The sequence below is a fragment of the Myxine glutinosa genome, chromosome 14 (genome assembly GCF_964187855.1).
Source record: "Myxine glutinosa chromosome 14, kmMyxGlut1.1, whole genome shotgun sequence".
In the NCBI taxonomy this organism is placed as follows: Eukaryota; Metazoa; Chordata; class Myxini; order Myxiniformes; family Myxinidae; genus Myxine; species Myxine glutinosa.
The window spans coordinates 62,509,602-62,535,406 of record NC_136274.1 but is presented as its reverse complement, the minus strand read 5'-3'; the positions used below and the strand labels follow the sequence as shown (position 1 = coordinate 62,535,406).

General features: G+C 42.0%; 1 protein-coding gene across 2 annotated transcripts in view; it reads left to right on the top strand.

Annotated features, from left to right (window-relative positions):
- The window catches only part of LOC137439844 (mannosyl-oligosaccharide 1,2-alpha-mannosidase IA), a 380,329-nt gene extending 357,670 nt beyond the window's left edge, over positions 1-22,659 (top strand). For both annotated transcript variants that reach the window (XM_078768306.1, XM_078768307.1), the window contains 6 exons: positions 2,549-2,642; positions 3,298-3,413; positions 7,965-8,220; positions 12,545-12,717; positions 20,838-20,953; positions 21,462-22,659. In XM_078768306.1, coding sequence (XP_078624432.1) covers positions 2,549-2,642; positions 3,298-3,413; positions 7,965-8,220; positions 12,545-12,717; positions 20,838-20,953; positions 21,462-21,600 — 894 coding nt within the window. In that variant the 3' untranslated portion in view covers positions 21,601-22,659. The remainder of the gene's footprint in view (positions 1-2,548; positions 2,643-3,297; positions 3,414-7,964; positions 8,221-12,544; positions 12,718-20,837; positions 20,954-21,461) is intronic.
- Positions 22,660-25,805: the final 3,146 nt, after the last annotated feature.

Below are 25,805 nucleotides of genomic sequence, written 5' to 3'. Positions count from 1 at the left end.
CCAACCCACACTTACGTCGCTGACAGCATCCATCCTTTCTCTTATCTGTCACCCCAACCCACACTTACGTCGCTGACAGCATCCGTCCTTTCTCTTATCTGTCACCCCAACCCAAACTTACGTCGCCGACAGCATCCGTCCTTTCTCTTATCTGTCACCCCAACCCACACTTACGTCGCTGACAGCATCCGTCCTTTCTCTTATCTGTCACCCCAACCCACACTTATATCGCTGACAGCATCCGTCCTTTCTCTTATCTGTCACCTCAACCCACACTTATATCGCTGACAGCATCCGTCCTTTCTCTTATCTGTCACCCCAACCCACACTTCCGTCGCTGACAGCATCCGTCCTTTCTCTTATCTGTCACCCCAACCCACACTTACGTCGCTGACAGCATCCGTCCTTTCTCTTATCTGTCACCTCAACCCACACTTATATCGCTGACAGCATCCGTCCTTTCTCTTATCTGTCACCTCAACCCACACTTATGTTGCTGACAGCATCCGTCCTTTCTCTTATCTGTCACCCCAACCCACACTTACATTGCTGACAGCATCGGTCCTTTCTCTTATCTGTCACCCCAACCCACACTTACATTGCTGACAGCATCCGTCCTTTCTCTTATCTGTCACCCCAACCCACACTTACGTCGCTGACAGCATCCGTCCTTTCTCTTATCTGTCACCCCAACCCACACTTACGTCGCTGACAGCATCCGTCCTTTCTCTTATCTGTCATCTCAACCCACACTTACGTCACTGACAGCATCTGTCCTTTCTTTTATCTGTCACCCCAACCCACACTTACATCGCTGACAGCATCTGTCCTTACTCTTATCTGTCATCTCAACCCACACTTACGTTGCTGACAGCATCCGTCCTTTCTCGTATCTCTCACGTCAACCCACACTTACGTTGCTGACAGCATCCGTCCTTTCTCGTATCTCTCACCTCAACCCACACTTACGTTGCTGACAGCATCCGTCCTCTCTCGTATCTGTCATCTCAACCCACACTTACGTTGCTGACAGCATCCGTCGTTTCTCGTATCTCTCACCTCAACCCACACCTACGTTGCTGACAGCATCCGTCCTTTCTCGTATCTCTCACCTCAACCCACACTTACGTTGCTGACAGCATCCGTCCTCTCTCGTATCTGTCATCTCAACCCACACTTACGTTGCTGACAGCATCCGTCGTTTCTCGTATCTCTCACCTCAACCCACACCTACGTTGCTGACAGCATCCGTCCTTTCTCGTATCTCTCACCTCAACCCACACTTACGTTGCTGACAGCATCCGTCCTCTCTCGTATCTGTCATCTCAACCCACACTTACGTTGCTGACAGCATCCGTCCTCTCTCGTATCCGTTGCCTCAACCTTCACCTCCACCGAACCTGTACAGCAACTAATTCGCGTTGCACAAAAAGAAATATACTGTCCTGTTGAGTGGCTAAGAAGCAGCGTAAAATGTTACCTAAGAAGTTAAATTAGATGTTATTCATCGAATGGATGCTGGTGAACGTGCGCTTGGTGTTGCCGGGTTTTCCTCTGGTTACGGTGCGTACCATGTATAAAAATGCCGACTTTCATTGCAAGTCATGGTTGGTTTGACCACTTCCGGAAGAGGTGCCGAACATAAGAAAACATGAAACTCTAAAATATGTTTATTTTTATTGAAATGCGTCTGGTAAATTTTTTTTGTGTATTTGAATATCACTGTCATTAACAAAAAAAGGGTAATATCCCAGGTAAAAAGTGAAATATAAATGGTGAAGTGGTGAGATGAGGAACCCACCTCCTCCCTTTATTCCATTATTTTAAATGAGAAATATTGCTTTGAGGTACGTCGTTTCGATATCCGTCGCATCTTTCAGGAACGCACCTCCTCCCTTTATTCCATTATTGTTAATGAGAAATATTGCTTTGAGGTACGTCGTTTCGATATCCGTCGCATCTTTCAGGAACGCACCTCCTCCCTTTATTCCATTATTGTTAATGAGAAATATTGCTTTGAGGTACATCGTTTCGATATCCGTCGCATCTTTCAGGAACGCACCTCCTCCCTTTATTCCATTATTGTTAATAAGAAATATTGCTTTGAGGTACGTCGTTTCGATATCCGTCGCATCTTTCAGGAACGCACCTCCTCCCTTTATTCCATTATTGTTAATGAGAAATATTGCTTTGAGGTACATCGTTTCGATATCCGTCGCATCTTTCAGGAACGCACCTCCTCCCTTTATTCCATTATTGTTAATGAGAAATATTGCTTTGAGGTACGTTGTTTCGATATCCGTCGCATCTTTCAGGAACACACCTCCTCCCTTTATTCCATTATTTTAAATGAGAAATATTGCTTTGAGGTACGTTGCTTCGATATCCGTCGCATCTTTCAGGAACGCATCTCCGCCGTAAACAGAAGCCCAACAGAATAGTGAAGTGTAACGACACACAATGTCAATAGGTGTAAACCTGTCTAGCACAGCATTATTTATGGTTCGATGGCAAAATTTAAATCTATGGTTATTGTTCTTCACAACAGGTGAGAAATATTCGAGATGTGTTGGACAGAATGACAAAGCCTCAAGGCCTGTACCCAAACTACGTGCACCCCAGCACTGGGAATTGGGGCCAGCGTGAGTTTTGTTGTTTGCTTGTACTTCCTTCCTGTACTGATATTAGTTTATTATACATTATGTACTTCCGGGTCGGAATCCATTTGTATATCCATGCCTGCAGGTGTGAGTCCGGTTATATATATTTTCCTACAAGTATGAATCTGATTGTATATCCATACCTGCTGTCCTTATTTAGTTTGTATAAATAATAAGTACCTGTACGAAATGCTCTTCTTCAATGAAACAAAGGAAATATGGCTCATCAATTACTTGGTATCAACTGATTTGTTTGTCTGGCACCGTTTTGTCAAATATACACCTGATATTGGATAAAATTGTCAACCAGACTCAATTGGTAACGACTCTGTTGGCCTAAAATTATCCTTCCAGTCGAACTGATTTATCAGTAGCTTTAGATAAAGCAGTATTGGTGTAGGAAGTAGGGCAAACAAGCCCTTAAATGAGTCTGTTTTGTGATTTAACCCTCTGAATTCCAACCTTCAAGGTAATCGCTTTACACCTGATGAATGGAGATTTCTTGAAAGGGTTGTTGAACCAAGGAAAATTAAGTATCGTCAATGTTATATCGATCATCGTGGGTTGATCATTCTGCCAGTGGCATGCAAAGTTTGACTTTCATTCCCCATTCCCCATGGACTGCCCTCGCACACAGAGCACGTGTCCATGGGAGGACTCGGTGACAGCTTCTATGAATATCTACTCAAATCGTGGCTGATGTCAGGCAAGATGGACGAGCAAGCGAGACGAATGTACAACGAAGCCATCGAGGTACGTCTGCGATATGGCCTTGCAACTTGAGCTCATTGGGCGAACTTTTGGCTTTCTGTAACCCGATTCTGAATAATTCCATGTCGGAACTTGCAAACCCACTTTAAAGCTTTCTCCTATGAACATCTTAGCTCTTACACGAGCCTCGATCTTGTATACAAAACAAAAAAAACATCTGATGAGTTAAATAGAAATCTAGAAACTTCCGGTCGTATAATACTTCCCGTGACATATTTCCTTGTTATTATATTTTTTTACAATGAATCATTTACTATTTATGAAACTCCTTCTACCATCGACTCCAGATTCATTTATATTCATTCGCTGCTTTATGATTCCGTGATTGCATTCACTATTTGTTAATTCATGAATTCATCACACCGTGCAGTAAATCACTCCGTCATGTGCGTTGTCCGCCGTGAAATCCATCGCCAAAGCCATTGTCAAGTCGCGTAACTTTCACGATTCATCATTTGGTTCGCTCGTTTTAGTCGACATGGCCAATGTAGCTAATCTTTTTCACTGTTTGACTTCAGTGGAGAATTTTCTTTGTCAATATTTGACTATTTGTGCTGATTATTTAGTTGTTATATATATATATATATATATATATAAATATATATATATATATATATATATATATATATATATATATATATATATATATATATATATATATATATATATATATATATATACAGACTTGGCATTTAATATGGAATATTTTTTTTGTGGGGGTGAACTTACTTTTCAAGATGACTTAGAACCAAAAGTTAATTGGAATTATGTTGAAATTATTCTAGATTTTGTTAATGTGACCTTTAAAAGAAACAAAGACCACATTTGACATTTCGAAGCAAATAAATTGATCCTTGAAAGTGATCAAAACTGATATCGAACTCAATTCACGGACAGTACTGTGTTAAACTTCTGTGCGTTTTCCAGAAGTATCTCTTTATTTTGAACATTAGCCAAAAATTTTTTTTAACAAAAACAAAAGTTAAATTATGACTGGGATTACAGACAGTAAAATTACAGTTCCGTACTTCGTGTAACCCCCACGAGTATTCAGGATAGCACGTACACGTTGAGGCATGCTGTTCACGAGATTTGCCAAGGTTTGGACAGGAATCGCTTGCCATGCAGTGACAATAGCCTGCTGCAATTCACGCACAGAGGCAGGCTGCTGGTCCAAGTTGTCGATTTGACGCGTTAATTCTGCCCACAAGTTCTCTATCGGATTCATATCCGGGGACATGGCATGCCACTCCATATGCTCTACACCACGGTCAGCAAGAAAGTGTTGGATCATGTGAGCATGATGAGGCCGTGCATTGTCATCTTGGTAGACAAAGTTTCCTCGAAAGGCTGCACAAACAAATGGAAGCAATGTTTCTTCCAGAATGGCCCTGTGCTTGAACTGGTTCAGGTTTCCATTCAGAACAACCAGGTCAGTTTTGCCCCCTGCATGAAAAGCAGCCCAAACAGTCACCCCACCACCTCCAGCTTGGACACTTGGCACTATACAATCTTCGTTGTAGGCTTCATGCACTTGTCTGCACACTCGGACGTGGCCATATTGACGATAGACCATAAATCTAGACTTGTCACTGAAGATCACGTGATTCCAGTGTCCTGGCTGCCATTGACGGTGCTCTCTGGCCCACTGCAATCAGCGCTGGCGGTGTTGTCTGGTCAGATGTGGCTTTCTCAGCGGACGCCTGGCACGATAGCCTGCTTGAACCAGTCGTTGGTTGACTAGCCTTCTGGATACAGGCACATTTGTCAGTTGCTGCCACTCAGCCCTAAGCCGATTAGCTGACTTGTTACGGCCAATGCAGACTAACCGGTGCAGCTGGCGATCATCCCTCCTTGTGGTTCTGCGGGGACGTCCTGACCTCGGTATTGGAATAGGGATACCCCTCTGAGCATTTCGTTTCAGGATCTTTGACACCTGACCTTGAGTATTAGCACGCTGTTTCATGCCGGAATTTCGTAAAGCCACCACTAAATGACAAACAGCATTGTCGAGTTTACGGACCATCTCCAGGGGAAGTGGCAATAACTTTTGTAGATGTGCAGCAGTTGTTTTCCACAAATACAGAATGCAACAACCCTTATATACCCGATTGTGAAGCCAATCGTCAAATGTACCTGTCCGTACATTTTGTCATGCCACCTGTGATATAATCCTGTTATTGACTTCTTGCTGCGACAGACAATCAGTGACATGGTTCTTTTAACAAAGAAATCACCAAAGCGTAAAAGAAACTCACCAGATTGATATACCGAGTTCAGAAAGTAAACCCAAGTCAAGAAAAAAAAAATTCCATATTAAATGCCAAGTCTGTATATGTAAAGCTCTTTATGACCACTGGCTGACTGATATTAATGTTTGGTACCTTCCGGTGTCGTGGAAAGCTGAAATTTAGCATGCCGACGGACATCAAAGCAAGTACTGTAGATCGGCATGGGAAGATCCCAGAACTGTAGGAAAGTGTCCGTAAATTAAAATTTACATAAAAAACATAAAACGCATACGTAAAAAAGAAAAAGAAAAACCTCAATCTCTGTATAGCATTTGAAAATTGTAATTTCTATAACTGTAAACTGTGAGATTCAAATCTCAATAAAAACAGAAAATGCGTCCATAAAATAAATAAATAAATAAATGAATAAACCTAAATTGATATCCAGCAGCAGGTCGTTGATATTAGCCTGTAATCATAAAACTCCTATCTTTTATGTTCCTAAATACGAAGCAAGGTTTATTATTGCTTAAATAATAAACTTATAATTTAATTTTATTATTGCTTATATATATATATATATATATATATATATATATATATATATGTGTGTGTGTGTGTTTGTGTGTATTATTATAAAAATTATATATACATTCAATTTTTTTGATCAATCCATCCATTTACTTATAATCCACTTATTTTTAACGCGACTGTGGTGGGGTCTATCTATATATCTATCTGGCTGTGGTCTTGGCACAAAATGCGGCTGTTACAAACGATCCCATGAGGTCTCTTTCACGTGTGTGTTATTGACTGGGGGATACCTGGCTGAACATCCCCTTTGGATGGCATTCTCCCGGATACAGTACATTTCTGCTGACAATGCAGCAGAATTCGATTTCACCTTTAATCCAACCTTGGACCAGTCAGGTCGGAGCAGAGCATGCAACCGTTTTCTTTCTTTTCAGTTTACTTTCGATATTTTTTTTCATCGTGGCTAACACATGCAACAAGCCTGGCAATAACACGCACTACAAGGCCTGCAATAACACTTACTGCAAGGCTGGCAATAACACACACTGACTGCAAGGCTGGCACGAACATATCCTACAAGGCTGGCTATAACACTTACCGCAAATCTGGCAATAACACGCTCTGTACGGCCCGCCAAACAACTTACTGCAATGCCAGCAATAACACGCACCGCAAGGCCGGTAATAACACTTACTGCAAGACTAGTAATAGCACACACTGCAAGGATGGCAATAACACTTACTGAAAGTCTGGCGATAACACTTACTACAAGGCCGGCTATAACACGTACTGCAAGGATGGCAATGACTGATAACACTTATTGCAAGAATGGCACTAACACTTCCTGCAAGTCTGGCAATCACACTTGCTGCAAGGCCAGTAATAACGCTCACTCAAAGGCCAGCAATAACATGCACAGCAAGGATGGCAATATCACACAATAAAAGTCTGGCAATAACACTTACTTAAAGGCTGGTAATAATACTTACTGCAAGCATGGCAATGACTGATAACATTTATTGCAAGAATGGCACTAACACTTCCTGCAAGTCTGGCAATAACACTTACTTAAAGGCTGGTAATAATACTTACTGCAAGGCCAGCAGTAACACGCACTGCAATGTCGGCAATAACACTGACTGCAAGACACATAATAACTCGCACTGCAAAGCTGGCAATAACACTTACTGCAAGACCAACAATAACACTTACTGCAAGACCAACAATAACACACACTGCAAGGCTGGCAATAACACTTACTGCACGACCAGAAATAACACACACTGCAAGGCTGGCAATAACACTTACTGCACGACCAGAAATAACACACACTGCAAGGCTGGCAATAACACTTACTGCACGACCAGAAATAACACACTGCAAGGCTGGCAATACCACTTACTGCACGACCAGAAATAACACACACTGCATGACTGGCAATAACACTTACTAAACGACCAGCAATAACACACACCGCAAGAATAGCAACAACACTTACTACAAGGCTGGCATTAACGTGCATTACAAGGCTGGCAAGAACACATCGTACAAGGCCGGCAATAATACGCCCTATGAAGCCAGTAATAACACATCGTACAAGGTCGGCAGTAACACATGCTACAAGGCCGTCGTGAACACATGCAACAGCCAGCCTTGTTGCACATGTTACAAGGCCTTGGGACTTGCACTACCAGCAGCCATATTGCACGTGATACTGAATGATGGAATTTGATCCAATATCCGATGTTTCGATACCCACTCTCGTCAGGCTATTCTCAAGCACCTTCTGCGTCGAACACCCGGCGGTTTGACCTTCATCGGAGAGTGGAAGAATGGTTTCGTGGAGCGCAAAATGGGTCACTTGGCGTGCTTTGCTGGAGGGATGCTGGCATTGGGAGTAGACAGCACGCCCGAGGAGCTTACGGCAGATGGCGGCCAAGCAGGAGAGGCCTCGGAGCCCAAAAACCATCTGGAGATGGCCGCCAAGATTGCGCACACATGTCATGAATCATACGATCGTGCAGGTCAGTAGAGGCGGACAGTCGGGGCGAGGGTTGAGGCACATTTTTACCTTGATATGACGACTCGCTTAAAATGCGAGTTGGAGGAAGGCACAAACAAACCTGAGAATGAGCAACACAAAGAATACTTCGGCCATGTTTCACTAACATCCCCCCATCAGTGTTGGAGATCAGGTTACAAATGCTTCTGAACAAAGATAGAAATTGGCAGATTGACAGATGATGTCCTTCATGGCATTCGGCCCACAGGACATAGTTGAGGTTCGTTAAAATTGATTTGGTGGGAATCGATTTGGCCAAAACAAAACAGGCTTTGGGGAAATCTACCTATTGTTTACACAAGGTACGGGAGTTAATGGACAACAATGAAATTGAGAACAGAGCGAAGTGAGGTTAAAAAAAACAAAAGGATAAATATGAAGGGAGGTTGGCAGAAAGAGGGAGAAGATGCGATGAGGAGAGGGGGGTTCTGCAATTTTGCGTACGTAGTATATGGACAATGCAGAATGCGACGGAGAAGTAGATACAGACGACTGACGAAAACAAATTCACTTGAACCTGAAATTATAAGAATTCTACACTTACTATAAATAGCACAGGACTGACAAAACATGAGCAGATAACAAAGGAGCCAGAATGGTTTCTTCATGAAACAGTATGTCCACTGATAAGAGAAACAAGGGGATGAATGTGTGCTGAAGAGATGGAGTGTAGACGGGATTGGGTGTGTTGGCTCCGATGTAAATGGACGTGGTTCGGGTTGGAGCTTTTTTTACTGAGCAATGAGCAGTGATTAAGTAGTTTGCACCTGACACAACACTTTAACGTCTAGCATATTATTTATTCCTTTAAATGTCATGCAGGTGGAATGTCTTGGAGTGTGCCATTAGGATCATAAAGGGGAATTTATTCTCCTGCACAAAACCTTGCAATGATAGAGCCTTCCGAAAGTATTCACACCCCTTGACTTCTTTCACATTTTGTTGTGTTACAGCCTGAATTTAAAATGGATTTAAATTGTTTTTTTAGTCACCGATGTACACATAATACTCCATAATGTCAAAGTTGCCTATTTTTTTTTAGAAATTTTTACAAATTAATTAAAAATGAAGAGCTGAAATGTCTCGAGTCAATAAGTATTCTAGAGTGTTGAAAGTTCCCAAGAGCACAGTGAGCTCCATCATTTGGAAATGGATAGAATATGGAACGACCCTGACTCTTTCTAGAACTAGCCTTCCGACCAAACTGAGCAACCAGACAAGAAGGACCTTGGTCAGGGAGGTGACCAAGAACCCAATGACCACTCACACCGAACTACAGAGTTCCTTCGCTGAGATGGGAGAACCTGCTGGAAGGACAACAGTCTCAGCAGAACTTCACAAATGTAGACTTTATGGGAGAGCAGGAGGCAAAAGATTCTGTGGTCTGTGAGATGGAAATTGACCTCTTTGGCCTGAATGTAAAGTGCTCTGTGTGGTGGAAACTGAGCACAGCTCATCACCTATCTAACACTATCCCTACTGTGAAGCCTGGTGGTGGCAGCATCATGCTATGGGGATGCTTTTCAGTGGTAGGGACTGCGAGACTTGTAAGGACGGAGGGAACAATTAATGTAGCCATATACAGGCAAATCCTTGTGAAGAACCTGCTTCAGAGAGCAAAAATACCTTAGACTGCGGCGAAGATTTACATTCTAACAGGACAATAACCCCAAGCATACAGCCAAAGCAACAATGGAATGGCTTCAGAACAAGATCATGAAAGTCCTTGAGTGGCCCAGTCAAAACCCAGACTTAAATCCCATTGATTATCTGTGGAAAAACTTGTAGATTGCTGTTCACCGATCTCCACATCCAACTTGACAGAGCTTGAGCAAATCTGCACGGACGAACGGGAGAAACTCCCCAAATCGAGATGTGCAAAGCTGATACAGATATACCCAAGAAGACTCGAAGCTGTAATCACTGCCAACAGCACTTCTACAAAGTATTGACTGAGGGCATTGAATACTTATGTAAATTAGATATTTCTATATTTCATTTTTAAATATGTTGTAAAACTTTCTTTTAAAAAAGGCTTTCTAAAATTTCATTTTGACTATGGGGTATTATGTGCAGATCAGTGACAATTTTTTTAAAATTTAAGCCATTTTAAATTTAGGCTGCAACACAACAAAATGTGAAAAAAGTCAAAAGGTGCAAATACTTTCTGAAGGCACTGTGTAGAAGTTGGAAGCAGAAATTTGAGATTTATCCAGAATACCAGCCCAATATTTAAAGTGAGTTGTGGGCACGATGCCCCTGGTAGGAAAGGTGAGGCAAGATGCGCATGGTAGGAAAGGTGAAGCGAGATGCGCATGGTAGGAAAGGTGCAGCAAGATGTGCATGGTAGGAAAGGTGATGCAGTATAAGGCCTAGTGGGAAAATTAGGAAAGGATGCCATGACACAAAAGGTGGAGCAAGATGCCTCTGGTAGGATAGGTTGGGAAAGATCTCCCTGGCAGGAAAGGTGGGGCAAATGTTCCTGGCTGAAAAGGTGGAACAACATGCCCTTGGTCCAAAGGTGTGGCAAGATGCCCCTAGTAAGAAGGTGGGGTAAAATTCCTTAGCAGTAAAGATGTGGCAATATGCCCATTGTTGGAAAGGTGGGCTTAAGATACGCCTGGCAAGAAAGGTGAAGGAAAACCCCCTGGCAAGGAAAGTCATCCCATTTTGAGGGTTTAGTTTTCGTTTACCTTTAATCCACTATACATAATGTATACAAATGAACCTACACCCAATTTTTTGGGGGGGGGGATTTTTTGGCCTCCAGAGGGCAGCAGTCCTCAGTGTAACCGATCACGAGCACGTGAACATCCCAAGATGTCTGTGTTTTTGCTTACTTATTGCCAGGTTTATCGATAGGATGTACATTCATCACGACCTAAGGTGCAATGTTATTAAGAGCTCATGATCAACGTATTGATATGATGTCAAGACCGCCACAGATCCATGCACGCTTAAATCCTTAAATGACCGAAGGTCACCAACAAATGACACTGCTATTGGGATGCGACCTTTGACCTGTGCGACACCTGTGTGGAAATCTGTGGCCTTTAAACACATTGTATGGCAATGAATCGTTTAAATGTCTTTGGGATTGCAATTTTTAAAAGCATATCTTACTATAATTCACCAAATGTCCGTCTGTCCGTTCGAAGGTACCGCAAAAACGGCTCAACCGATCGCAACGATATGTTGGGTGGGTATTCCTGGGACCCCCTGGAGTAAAATAAGCTATATTGTTTTTCTAATTTTTCAAATTTTTCAAATTTTCCAGTTTTTCCAAACACGATGGAATAATATTTACTGATATGAACAGTGATGTGGCTTTGATTGAAATTCTACAAATACTGTTTAGATTTTGATGACAATTATGAACCTGCCGCGAATGCGGAAGTGGACAGATGACGGCAATGCGCAGGTTTGATAATATCCAAATACAACCGTCATTCAATCGTAATGTTTAATCGTTAATCGTGTTAAACGTTTTGTTAAAGTATCAATTGATGATTGGAATTGAGTGAATACAAGTACGATTTTGAATTCGTAATTGTGTTCACCAAACCGTACGGAACTTCACATCAGGATTTAAATATTTGTTTATGTCACAAATGTTGTGAAAAGTTTATTTTTTATATTAATGTTATTTCATTTGTGATTGGAGTTATGCTGTTTGGAATGAAAAAGGAGATATCGAGTTCAAGTGAATGACGAAATGCCGTGACGGTTTCTACTTTCTAAACATGAATTCGCGGATCACCATGCGCAGATTCGCCATTGACTGGGTATGGAACAAACGTACCCGTTTGTTTGCGAACGGTACGTTTTTCATGGAAGTCCTTCACGAACTTGCTGTCCATGTCTGACGTGCGACTGAAGGTGCTACAGGAATGTGGAATTTATTGGTTTCATCCTTTAGCATTCGCCGTTTCTGCTTTGTCTGTTTGCTTTTGGCCTCCAACCCGTGCGCTGCACGGGTACCTCACTAGTAAACAATAATGATAATATTATTTATAATATGTTAAATAATAGCTCCTGTTAAAAAAATAATGATAACAATAATATTACTGATTTATCATTGCTACGAACCTGCCATTTTCACATTGATTTCATTCCTATGGCACGTTTTGCTGACCTTTATCACTGTAAGGTCACAATAACAATTGTGTGTTACTCTAGTGATGACAATGGTGCAGCTTGTTAGTGAAAAGCCTTTCTTATGGCCGTGTTGCTGTGAAATGTGGATTCAAATGTGTTCTCATTACATCCGTGGACTCCGTGTGCAGCTGTGAAACTGGGACCCGAAATTTTCCGCTTCGATGGAGCGGCCGAGGCGGTGGGGACGCGCCATGTTGAGAAGTACTACATCCTTCGGCCGGAGGTCGTTGAAACTTATTTCTACCTCTGGCGCATCACGAAGGATCCCAAGTATCGTGAATGGGGCTGGGAAGCTGTCCAGGTGGGAGGGAGGGGGGTTAATTTTTTGTATGCAAAGTCAAGGCTCATGGAAGAGCTAGAACACTGAACAGATCAGGACACAGTATAAGAAAAAGGAACAGTAGAGAGAGAGGGTATCACCAAGAGCAGGGATGAAGGACAAAGTAGAGGGAGACAAACAAATAATGGGTGTTGGGAGGAAATTGGGGTTGGGGAGGATGGGTGGATAATATGGATTCAAAATTAAACTCTCAGGAAGAAAAAACTGGAAATTTGGAAAGAGATAGGCTTGGTGGTGGTGGGGGGATTAATTATCAGATGCAGAAAAGATCATGGGTTTTGGATTGGGGATGATCTGAAATGGTGGTGAACAACTGTCTTGAAAACCTGGAGGGAAGAATGAGATTGAAGAGAATGTGGAAGTTTGTTCCACAGGCAGGAAAAAGGAGGAATGAGGAGAGGTGAGCAATGTTCCTGGATATTTAGGTAGTTTTCACCAGAAGGGGGTTGATGGTGGACTGTGTGAGCCCTGCAGAAACCTGGGGGAGATGGGGTGGGGTGGGGGAAAAGCATGGAAAGAGCAGAGGGAGCAAAACCAGAAAAGAGACAGTAGAAAACAGAGACCACCAACCAGTCGGAGATGGGAAAGAGATAGGCCCTTAGAATCAGCTTCATAGTAGGAGATTCCAATAATCTTGAAGGCCTTGGTTTCCATGACGTCAAGCTGAGCAAGATGTAAGGCAGCGGAGCGATCCCAGAGAGATGAGCAGCACTTCATCAAACTGCGGATGAAGGCCTTGTATGTGGATAAGAGTTCAGGTGTACCAAGAAAGGACCTTGTATGATTGAGGATGCCCAATTGGTGACTGGCTTTGGATATGTGGTTTGCACAACAAACCCCAACACACAAACCTGGATGGGGCAAACACACAAACAATTAAATATGGCTGCTTGTCACATGATGTTTTGCAGCTGATACAACCAAGGAGAACATTTTTGGTTGTCTTTATTAATATTCTATCTAGTGCTGAATATGTTTTTACCTTAATGTTGGTGTTTCGTATGCAGCCTGTGCCTGCTGGTTGCATCACTTTCTGGGGGCGTAGCTGTGCTGCTGATGCAATGCCTCACGTTACCAGTAAGGTGGTGCTCATTTTGCCGACCTCAGAAGGATAACCGGCTGAGTCAAAAGACCTGGTGTTAATTCAGCAGCGCTACAGGGGCTCAAACTCAGGACCCTAAGATCTTAAACCAGTCAACTTAACCGTTCAACCAACACCAGGCTTTTTAATAACAACATATATCTACCATATAAAACACAATGTCAGTTTGTGTGTTTGTACAGATGTCTGTCCCCTTCATAAGGGTTGGTTTTAAAGGCCAATCTTTTAACACGAATGTGTGTACACTACGATCTATTTTTTGAGGATAAAACAAACTGGAAAAACATTTTCCATAAAAGAGTAATTATGTCTCTTCCATTGGAAATGTAGACGGTGGCTTGCCAACCAAGGCTCAACGGCGGTGTACAGAGGCGTTTTTTAAATAATAGCCGGCGAAGCCGGTGTTGTGAATGAACGCGTACGTATTATGTTGAAAAGCCAGATTTTGCTGGATCCCTTGAGAATTTCGAAGCTTTGACGCACCAAATCGCTCCATGGAGGCCGCCGTCTTGCAGATGCGGAAGTATGCATAAAAAATTGCGAAAAAGTTCAATAGGAGTTTGTTTCACCCGTCTTTGTTTGATTCACAATCTTATGCACCTCTAATTTGTAATTAAAATACTTTAAGACCAACGTCGTTCCCCGGGCCCGCATGGACCCTGGTTATCTTCAATGAAAATCGTCACCAAACACCGGAACCAATGACATTCGAGCATTTGAAAAAGTATTTTTTTAAAGCTTATTACGTGTTTCAGACGCTGAAAACGGCGTCAAATATTCTAAAATTGACGAATTTTTTTTTTTTAGAAATCTCGCGGCCATAGGGGATAGTTTCTCACGGCCGGAATTATCCGGTTGAGACGGAATTCACCGAATTAATCAAGAAGGAAATTTTATAAATTTTAATCTCATCCAGAATGCAAATGGTGTCATTTTGAACTAGGTACGGTACCGACTACACCTACCTACTACCAACTACCTAACCTACTGATGCCGTAGTGATGGGTAAAATAGTGGCAAGAGGCTTTGGCTTTGCCGGCTCATTGCGGCTTTGCAGTCAGGTACTCGTAATAAATACCGGTACAAGGTGCAGGGAGGTGAAATTCTCTGCACGTGATATGCAACGCGTGCAGATTAAAACGAGTGTTCATTTACATCCGTATGATGTCAAATAAATAAAAAGATATAAGCACACCTGACATTAGGCCAAGGCTTCAGACTTTGGCATGCTCACGAGACTGCACCGTCAAATAAACTGTTACAACCCATCACTTTTGACAGGCTTTTTACTCGTATGTATATATAGGTCTTACAAAACAGTTTATTTGTTGTCTGACTGTGAATAACGTGTGTTTGAAAAAAATGAAACACACACCAACATTCAATTGTGAAAATAATTTAGCATCTAGAGATTGTTTTTAATATGTTTTTGTAAAGAGCCCTGACACTTCATGAATGTAAAATTCCAACCTTATCCGTCTGTTGAATGAGACTCTACACAGTACAGATCTTCTTCATTTGTGTGCAGTACATGGCAGCCGGTACCTGCTGGGTGTGGCTGTGCCACTGATGCAGTTAAGTGAGAGCAGGAATTTGTAATTTGGTCAGGGTGCCGGCGATAGCTTGCCTACTCTTCGTGAAGGACACCCTGGGATATTTGACGTCCACCAACTCATTCCCAGACATGATGCCCAGTTTAACGCCCACCCGAGGGACGGCCACACTGATGAAAATGACCTGACCTGTAAAATACCAGGGTAAGAGTTTATAGCTGCACTGAGATTTCAACCCATGCTGGACATGTCAGAGGTGAGTGCGCATACCCTGAACAATTTACAAATTCCTGCCTTGACTGACCTCTGGGACGGCAACGGCAAACCACCTGGCATCATCCTAACCCTAACCCTTGTCCTTGAACTGGACTCTATAAAGATTATGACATGTCAATGATTATGATGCTGATTATTATCATCATCATCATCATCATCATCATCATCATCATCATCATCATCATCATCATCATCATCATCATCATCATCATCATCATCAAAGAGTTAATCTGACTTTATTACCCGAGCTAAGACCTTAGGTGGAGCCTTACTGTCTTGACTATAGGCACTTCCTGGTCTATAACCCCCTTGGTAGTCCCATGAGGTTTCTTGTTGAGAGCCTCCAATAGATCATGTTACATCAAAATAACAATAAAAGTTTTTTTGTTTTTTTTAAGGCGATAAAAAACTCGATGGTTTCTTTAATATCAATCATTTTAAAAACAAGACCGGAAGTCTAACAGCGGCGTAGCCAACACGTATGATTAGCTTATCAAACAGTCGCTAATGCTGTTTATAACATTAAACAAAGAAATTTGAAGGAATCCCGACATCCAAAGTTTTACATACAGAACTGAGCGAGATCTACTGTAATCTATGTACCCCATAAGGGTTGGATAAATAACATGACTCTTCCTAAAGCGGCGTTTTTCGTAGCGGCCTTTTGAAACCCACCAATTGAGGTTGTGGTTTGAAAATCACCAATGAAACCCACTTTTCCTTCTGTTTAACACAAAACTGCAAGGGAGGAATACCGGGGTGTGCTCATTTACCAAGCTGCTAGCTAGCGCTTCCCAAGCCAGCCGTTCCTTAACGGTTTTGAATGGAGTGCTTGCTCGAATGCTTAAACCACTTGGCGATCTCTCCACAAGAAACTTGGTAAATTAACACACACCCAATGCTCTTGAGACTCGACCATAGATCGACTGTAATCTATCTACCCCAAAGAGGAATGACCCTTCCTGCCACTCCCGTAGTGAGCGGGTGAACAAGTAAATTAAAATTTAGTGGAGTCAGCAGTCGTAATGACATCATATATGTAATGACGTAGCGTGACGGCCGGACACAAAAGTGCCGCTACTTTAATATATCGAAGATGATATATTTTAACCTCCAGTAACTTTGCAGGCACTACAAAGGGATTAATGTTACGATTAGATTTACCATAATATTAACGTTACGTTATCATTATCTATCTATAATTCCATTAATCTCTGTGTGTATGTGTGTATGTGTGTTTGTATGTGTGTATGTGTGTATGTGTGTATGTTTGTCTGTGACCGCTGTTTCTCGACAACTACCGGTCCGATATACTTGAAACTTGCCAGGTATATTGCTGGGGACCCGAGGATGTGCCTTTTCAAGGTTTGAAATTAATCGGACAAGTAGTTACCGAGCTATGGCGATTTCTTTACCAAACACCGCAAGCCGTTCGCTTTGGACCAAACCATTTCATGTAAATAGAGGGGGGGGGTTCTGTGGTCGTTGCGAATGGACCAAACCATTCATGTAAATAGAGGGGGGGGTTCTGTGGTCGTTACTGCCACGTGGTTTCAAAGTTTTTTTTTGTTGTTGTTGTTTGCACGCATGTTTTTTTGCACCCACGTACGGGCACGCCCTAGGATGTTTACACACACACACCCCTACACAAAATTTTTTTTTTTTTTTTTTTTTGGCAAGGAACGGGCACCCACGTACGGGCACGTCCTAGCTTATATATAGTACGGGCATGCCCTAGTCTATCTATAATTCCAGTAATCTCTGTGTGTATGTTTGTATGTTTGTATGTTTGTATGTATGTATGTATGTATGTTTGTCTGTGACCGCTGTTTCTCGACAACTACCGGTCCGATATACTTGAAACTTGCCAGGTATATTGCTGGGGACCCGAGGATGTGCCTTTTCAAGGTTTCATATTAATCGGACAAGTAGTTACCGAGCTATGGCGATTTAGCCGTTCGCCGTTCGCTTTGGCGTTGCGAATGGACCAAACCATTTCATGTAAATAGAGGCGGGGGTTCTGTGGTCGTTGCGAATGGACCAAACCATTTGATGTATACACAAAGAATTAAGTTAAGCACCCCTACACAAAGAATTAAGTTAAGCATGTTGTTTAATTAAGTTAAGTTAAGCAATTAAGTTAAGCGTTTGGGACATGTTGGGACGACAAATTGCGAAGATGGTCCCTCCAATAGCCAATCTGGATGAATTGGAACGTGCATTACATCGGGAATGGAACAACCTGCCACAGCAACGCATACGACGGCTTACAGGGTCTATGAGACGTAGGGTTCAGTCAGTGATCCGATCACGTGGGTCCTACACACGTTATTGACGCAAAGATCGCTCGAGGTCTTCTCAGAACAATGACTGTACGTTAGAAAACATAAACGTCATCCACACTGTCCGTGATGGACCTATAGCTCCATACTTAAATTGAGGTGAAAATATGCCTAAAATTCCCAAAAAATTTCACCTTAAATTATTCAGAATAAAATATTGAAAACGGCATGATTGTTATGTTTTTATGTGACCATAATATCACTTCTCCAGAAAATATAGCAATATCATGGGTATATTACACTGTTTTGACGACAACAAACTTGTAATGTGCGAGGTTGTAAAAAAACGGGGGGGTGCTTAACTTAATTCTTTGTGTATAAATAGAGGGGGGGGGTTGTCACCGTACTCGCAAGCCGTTCGCTTTGCCTTTGGCTTTGCGAATGGACCAAACCATTCCATGTAAATAGAGGGGGGGGGATATAATTTTAGATATATATATAGTACGGGCATGCCCTAGTTATAAAAATGCCATTACTAAAAGAAAACAAGGCTAATTCCTTACTTCCGCATTATTTGTAACGTACACCGCTTATCCATTGATTCATGAACCATACACCGCTTCAATATAGAACTTTGCAATAACGACAAAGGGATTGCAGTGTTATGATTATATTTACTATTTTATTATTATTAACACTATTATCATTGTTATAAAAACAACGCTACTGTATTAAGAAACCTGGGCTAATTTGTCCGAAGCGGCCTGAAGATGAGGCATGAAGACATGAAGCCTAAGGCCTATAAGTACTGTGTCGTTGGAAGATCTGTAACGCCGATGCTTTCGATATTTGATGACCATTTTAACAATCGGGTTGTTTGTGTTTCACACTGAATGAAAAACGTAAAGGTAGAGCATGGCGATTGTGATATATGACAGGTTCGACGATATGTTTTGGCCTGAACGGCATATAAATCAAAATGGCGGAGTGTGGAGTCAGTCGTTGTATGCCGTAATGACATCAGACGTAATCACATCACCCTTCGATATGACAAGATTCTCAGCTCTGATTGGTATACGTGTGAGGGGACCTACATACATACATACATACATACATACATACATACATACATACGGATGGACAAACACTGTTCTAGACTGCTTTGCCCTATGGGCTCCGCCATAAAAAAAGAAAATCATTCATATGATGATCTTGCCATCTTGTTTTAGTAAATTTCCATCTTCATTATATTCATGTTATACAGTATATACTGTAGTCTAACAGTTATTGATGAATATCATATTTGCCAAGGAAACTGTAATTTGTACCGTTGATTGCTGATATACTATTGGTTTTCTTCCTTCTGCTTTCCCAATAAGATGAGTAAAGTATCAAGAGTCAGTTATAAGAAGAGGAAGAAAAAAATCAAATGGGGAAGACAAAGAATAAAAGGAAGAAGAATAACATATCTTAACGAATGAGTAAAGTGTGAAGAAAAGATTTGAGAAATTGGTCATATTTATGGAAATTTGTCACATTTTATGGAAAACGAGCAGAACAAGCATAAGCGAGTGGTCCTGTGAAGATGGCCTTGCCTCAGAACCAACATTCCCCTACTACTGTAACGTCTTTTAAGTCCTTATTTCAATAATGACCGTTGTACTGTTGATGGATGGACAACGACACCTGTGCCTTCTGTCAGTTCTGATGTCAAATCAACGCTTGTCCTCTTTCCATTCCTTTTAAGGATATGATCTTCAAGTATTGCTCATCCTTGTTCGACAGCTCTTTGGCTCTTCCAGTCCTGGGTTTATCAATTACAGAATTACAACTAGAACGGCACTCAGTAGAGAGCATACCTCCACCTGGTTGGCCATATCACTCAATGGTGAAGAATCGCTTTAAAAATTATACTAGCTGGATCCGGATCTTCACCAAAATTGAATCGATTCTTCCTTGTCACACACCCAACCCCTCCACCAAGTTTAGTCCAAATCTGTGCATAACTTTTTTAGATATCCGTTTTTGTCCGTTCAGTCGCTAATGCTGATGTAGATATCCGTTCTCTGTACCGTTTTTGGCCCTATCTCCCAATGGTGATCGAAGAATCACTTAAAATATTCTAGTAGCCGAATCCGGATCTTCACCAAAATCTAATAATTTCGTCCTTGTCACATACGTTACATCTCTGCCAAGTTTCGTCCGAATCCGTCCAAAACTTTTTGAGATATTTTGTTCACAAACTTCTAACCAAACGGACAAAAAAAACAAACGGACAAACAAAGGGGTGAAAACATAACCCCCATCCATCTTTGGTGGCGGAGGTAATTACACAATATCCGGCTCTTCCCCTGCTGGTCCACTCCCCGGCTCTCATTATCACGTTACCATAGTGACAAACCAACCTGCTAACTTCCTGTGCATCTGCCTCAGATGATGAGCGACCTTGTGCACTGATGTTATTCATTTTACTACCGCAGACACAAATGTCTATCATCTGTGCATCAACAGTGTTGTCAGAGCATCGGTGATTGTAGATCTTGTTCAGGCCTCTCAAAGCATCCGCACTGACCCAGTTGCTTTGTCTGACGGCCTGCAGACATTTCCTTTGTCCTATGGTCACTAATGACCAGTGAAACACAAAAGGATATCTGGGGGGACCACTGAACAACCTATAACGGCAATGGGCATGTTAGACAGGTGGCTGCATGATGGAGGTCATTGAACTTATTGATTTTGACGACAGTAAAGGTTTCCATTTCAGGCCATGACCATGATAACATAACTTGAGATCTCGAGTATTATTTACCAATCGGCCGAGACACTGAGTGAAATGTGAAATCTCCCGGTCCTTTATGATGTCCGCAGGCCCTGGAGAGGAACTGCAGAGTTCAAGGTGGCTACTCCGGAATCCGTGATGTTTACTCGTCCGTGCCGAGCCACGACGACGTACAGCAGAGCTTCTTCCTCGCCGAAACACTCAAGTGAGGCCCGCGGCTCCCACCCTTCCATCCTCGAGCCAAATGGGATGATAAAAGCATGAAGTTATTCAAAACGTCATTATCTTAGCAATAAATCTTGGCCACAGTGCATGAGCGGCTTCATTTATCACAAGTTTATTCCCTGGCAATGATGGCTTTAACCCATTTTCCTGGCTTTATAGGCCGCAGTGGCACGATGCCCTACCTTACCCCTCGAGTGTTTTTACCTCAGGATTACAACTTCATTAAAACAATGATAAATGGCATCCCAGTGCCTTCCTAGGCCTATGTCAGGCCATAGGTCTGGGGATTGTTCCAAGCTTTAATTCCCTGATGTCTGTGGCCGGCTGTGGAGACATGATAATTTGCTCCAGTGCAGACCAACGTCGTTTCTGGAAGGGTTGCCAGTCTGACTAACAATCTCTGTTTACCAGCTCAAAGTTATGCCAGTTTCACTGATTGGTTGTGCCTTCTGTAAGGTATACCTGTATTGTCTGTGTTGCTCCTGCAGATATCTCTTCCTGCTGTTTTCTGACGACTCAGTTCTCCCGCTGGACCAGTGGGTGTTCAGTACGGAGGCTCACCCTCTGCCAGTGATTCCCCGCATAGTCAATGCCACTAAACAGGAACCTAGCCTCGTAAGCAGCTGAGCTGACTTTGTTCTACCGTCCTCTTTTCATACCTTCCATATTTTCTACCTTTCTCTTCCCATGGGAGACCATTTCGGAAATATATGCTTAGTCATTTAGGTTTATGAGCATCAAAGTGCAGGGTTTTTGGGGTTAAATAAGTTTGAATACATACCTCCAAAACCAGTGGGGCAGACTCTCCACCTGGTTGTTTTGCCAGTCTATTGAAGTTAGACGGCTGTGCGGGGTACTCCACCTCATTGGAATCATCTTCACCACCACCAGACACTCAAGTGGGTTTGGAACTTAGGACGATTTTCTGAATGTCCACAATGCCCCCCACCCCCCACCTCCCGGACTATTTCAGCCATGTGGACATTGCCACCCCACACAGGGGCCTAGCTCGGAATCACCCGGAAGTTGATCTTCCTCTTGAGGTTCCCTTACCTGGTTGTTTAAAGCAGCCAGAGCCAAGTTTGCTTTTTAACGATAACAAGAAGAAGCCGCCAGGTGAGCTTGAAGGGCCTTTCTTGAGGCGGATGACTCTCACCCAGGTTATATCATATCATGTGATGTATCGTTGGACAATTAAGTGTTGAATAAAGTTCAAAATGGAAATGGAACAAAATGTCAATGCAAAGGGGGAGCTTTTTTAACTTTTTCAAACTTTCCCACCATGTGGGAAATAGCTAGGTTAGATTGTGGATGCTTCTTGTGCCGAGAGACGGAAGAGTCAGGAAAACCCTCGACATGGAAAAGATTTGCCATCGAAAACCACTTGATTATGTTATCGAAGTCAATGAAACTGCACACACTGTTCAGTCGGTTTTGCTACACCTGGTCTGTGTTAAGTATCGCTAATTTGAACTGGACCAACCACACACCGAGGCCTCAGGACCGCTGGCGCTGGAACTTTGCATGCACAGCGCGACTTTTGCTTCCATGCCCGTGCAAAGCTCAATGCACTATTTATGCAGATTAATTTAAGGAATGCTTTTTTGTTTTTGGGAACCCCATTGTACGTAACCTGTAAATTGTGTAAATATCTCAATGATGATTAAAAGATTTTGAGAAAATGAATGTTTGTGTCTTTTTTTTTTGGTAATGGCCTCCCCATGTATCACATGTCAAAAGTTGCAATCTCATACCCCAATCAAAATCTCTTTCCTTCCTACATGTCTCTAACTTCCATCCACCCTAACCCTAACCCTAGCCACAACCCTAACCCTAACCCTAACCCTAACTAACCCGAACCCTAAACCTAACCCTAACCCTAACCACAACCCTAACCCTAACCCTAGCCACAACCCTAACCCTAACCCTAACCCTAACTAACCCGAACCCTAAACCTAACCCTAACCCTCACTAAAACATTTGGCTACAAACATTGGCTATACACACATTCAGGAGTTACAATATATAGATGTTATGAGCATCAAAAATTTACTCAAAGTCTCCACCTGTGTTTTCTACTATTATAACGACGAATTGACTGCTATTCATACAGTTCAGTTTGGCTGAGAATAATCCAAACTTGGCATTTACCAATCTTGAATTCACATTGACCAGAATCTTTCAGAAACTTGTGATCACAACTCAAAGTAAACATGGAGCTGATACTCTAGGTCCTCAACCTTTTGGGTGGCATGAGGAATAGATCTGTGCAATATGAAAGGTAAGTGTTCAACGGTTTTTGACATGTCATGTACACAAGCCAAGTTACTGAGATGGTTGCCGGGGAAACAGAAATAAGCCAATCACATTGAGATAAGGTCACGAGGAAAAATATCTGTAATATGAAAGCGAAATGTTCAACGGTTTTTTAAATATGGCCTACACAAAAGTACATGGACAGATGATTGGTCGGTCAGTCGGACGTAGCTCATCTTAATGTCCCGTCTCCGACCTTCTCTGAGTGGGAGGGGGGCAACTAACTATATATGAGCAGCTAATATGAAGTGCTGTAGGAGCCAATCAATCACATTTACCAATCAAATCTAATCGATGACTCATTGTCAGGTGTTCTTCGTCATTACCATCAGGTGTTCCTCTCTGCATAGCTATACAGGAAACGTTAAGTGAAATAGCTCTCGCATCACTCGATTTTCAAGGTGTGATATCTGAAGCACAAGCAACAAGTGCAGATAAGCACCATCTCATCTGTAATTGATAAACCCAGGACTGGAAGAGACAAAATGCTGTCTAACAAGGATGAGTAATACTAGAAGATAATATTCTTAAAAGGAATAGAAAAAGGACAAGCGCTGATTTGACATCAGAACTGACAGAATGCACAGGTGTCGTGGTCCATCCATCAACAGCACAAGTGTCACTTTTTGCTCATCACTCAAGAGCACAGAAATTGGCTCTAGACAGATATTGGCTGTGGACATAAATTGGCTATGGACATAAAAATTGGCGATGGACAGAAATTGTTTGTGGACAGAAATTGGCGATGGACAGAAATTGGTTGTGGATAGAAATTGGCAATGAACAGAAATTGGCTACAGACATAAATTGGCGATGGACAGAAATTGTTTGTGGACAGAAATTGGTGATGGACAGAAATTGGTTGTGGATAGAAATTGGCAATGGACAGAAATTGGCTATAGACAGAAATTTGCGATGGACAGAAATTGGCTACAGACAGAAATTGGGTATGGACAGAAATTGGCTACAGAGAGAAATTAGCTGTGGCCAGAAATTGGCTGTGGACACAAATTGGCTATGGACACAAATTGGCTATAGACACAAATTGGCTATAAACAGAAATTGGCTATGGACAGAAATTGGCTATGGACAGAAATTGGCTATGGACAGAAATTGGCCGTGGAGAGAATTGGCTAAAAACAGAAATTGGCTGTGGAGAGAATTGGCTATAAACAGAAATTGGCTGTGGACACAAATTGGCTATAGACACAAATTGGCTATAAACAGAAATTGGCTATGGACAGAAATTGGCTATGGACAGAAATTGGCTATGGACAGAAATTGGCCATGGAGAGAATTGGCTATAAACAGAAATTGGCTGTGGAGAGAATTGGCTAAAAACAGAAATTGGCTGTGGAGAGAATTGGCTAAAAACAGAAATTGGCTGTGGAGAGAATTGGCTATAAACAGAAATTGGCTGTGGAGAGAAATTGGCTATAAACAGAAATTGGCTGTGGAGAGAAATTAGCTGTGGAGAGAATTGGCTAAAAACATAAATTGGCTGTGGAGAGAATTGGCTATAAACAGAAATTGGCTGTGAACACAAATTGGCTATGGACACAAATTGGCTATAGACACAAATTGGCTATGGACAGAAATTGGCTGTGGAGAGAATTGGCTAAAAACAGAAATTGGCTGTGGAGAGAATTGGCTATAAACAGAAATTGGCTGTGGAGAGAAATTGGCTATAAACAGAAATTGGCTGTGGAGAGAAATTAGCTGTGGAGAGAATTGGCTAAAAACATAAATTGGCTGTGGAGAGAATTGGCTATAAACAGAAATTGGCTGTGAACACAAATTGGCTATGGACACAAATTGGCTATAGACACAAATTGGCTATGGACAGAAATTGGCTATGGACAGAAATTGGCTATGGACAGAAATTGGCCATGGAGAGAATTGGCTATAAACAGAAATTGGCTGTGGAGAGAATTGGCTAAAAACAGAAATTGGCTGTGGAGAGAAATTGGCTATAAACAGTAATTGGCTGTGGAGAGAATTGGCTATAAACAGAAATTGGCTGTGGAGAGAAATTGGCTATAAACAGAAATTGGCTGTGGAGAGAAATTAGCTGTGGAGAGAATTGGCTAAAAACATAAATTGGCTGTGGAGAGAATTGGCTATAAACAGAAATTGGCTGTGAACACAAATTGGCTATGGACACAAATTGGCTATAGACACAAATTGGCTATAAACAGAAATTGGCTATGGACAGAAATTGGCTATGGACAGAAATTGGCCGTGGAGAGAATTGGCTATAAACAGAAATTGGCTGTGGAGAGAATTGGCTAAAAACAGAAATTGGCTGTGGAGAGAAATTGGCTATAAACAGAAATTGGCTGTGGAGAGAATTGGCTAAAAACAGAAATTGGCTGTGGAGAGAATTGGCTATAAACAGAAATTGGCTGTGGAGAGAAATTGGCTAAAAACAGAAATTGGCTGTGGAGAGAATTGGCTATAAACAGAAATTGGCTGTGGAGAGAAATTGGCAAAAAACAGAAATTGGCTGTGGAGAG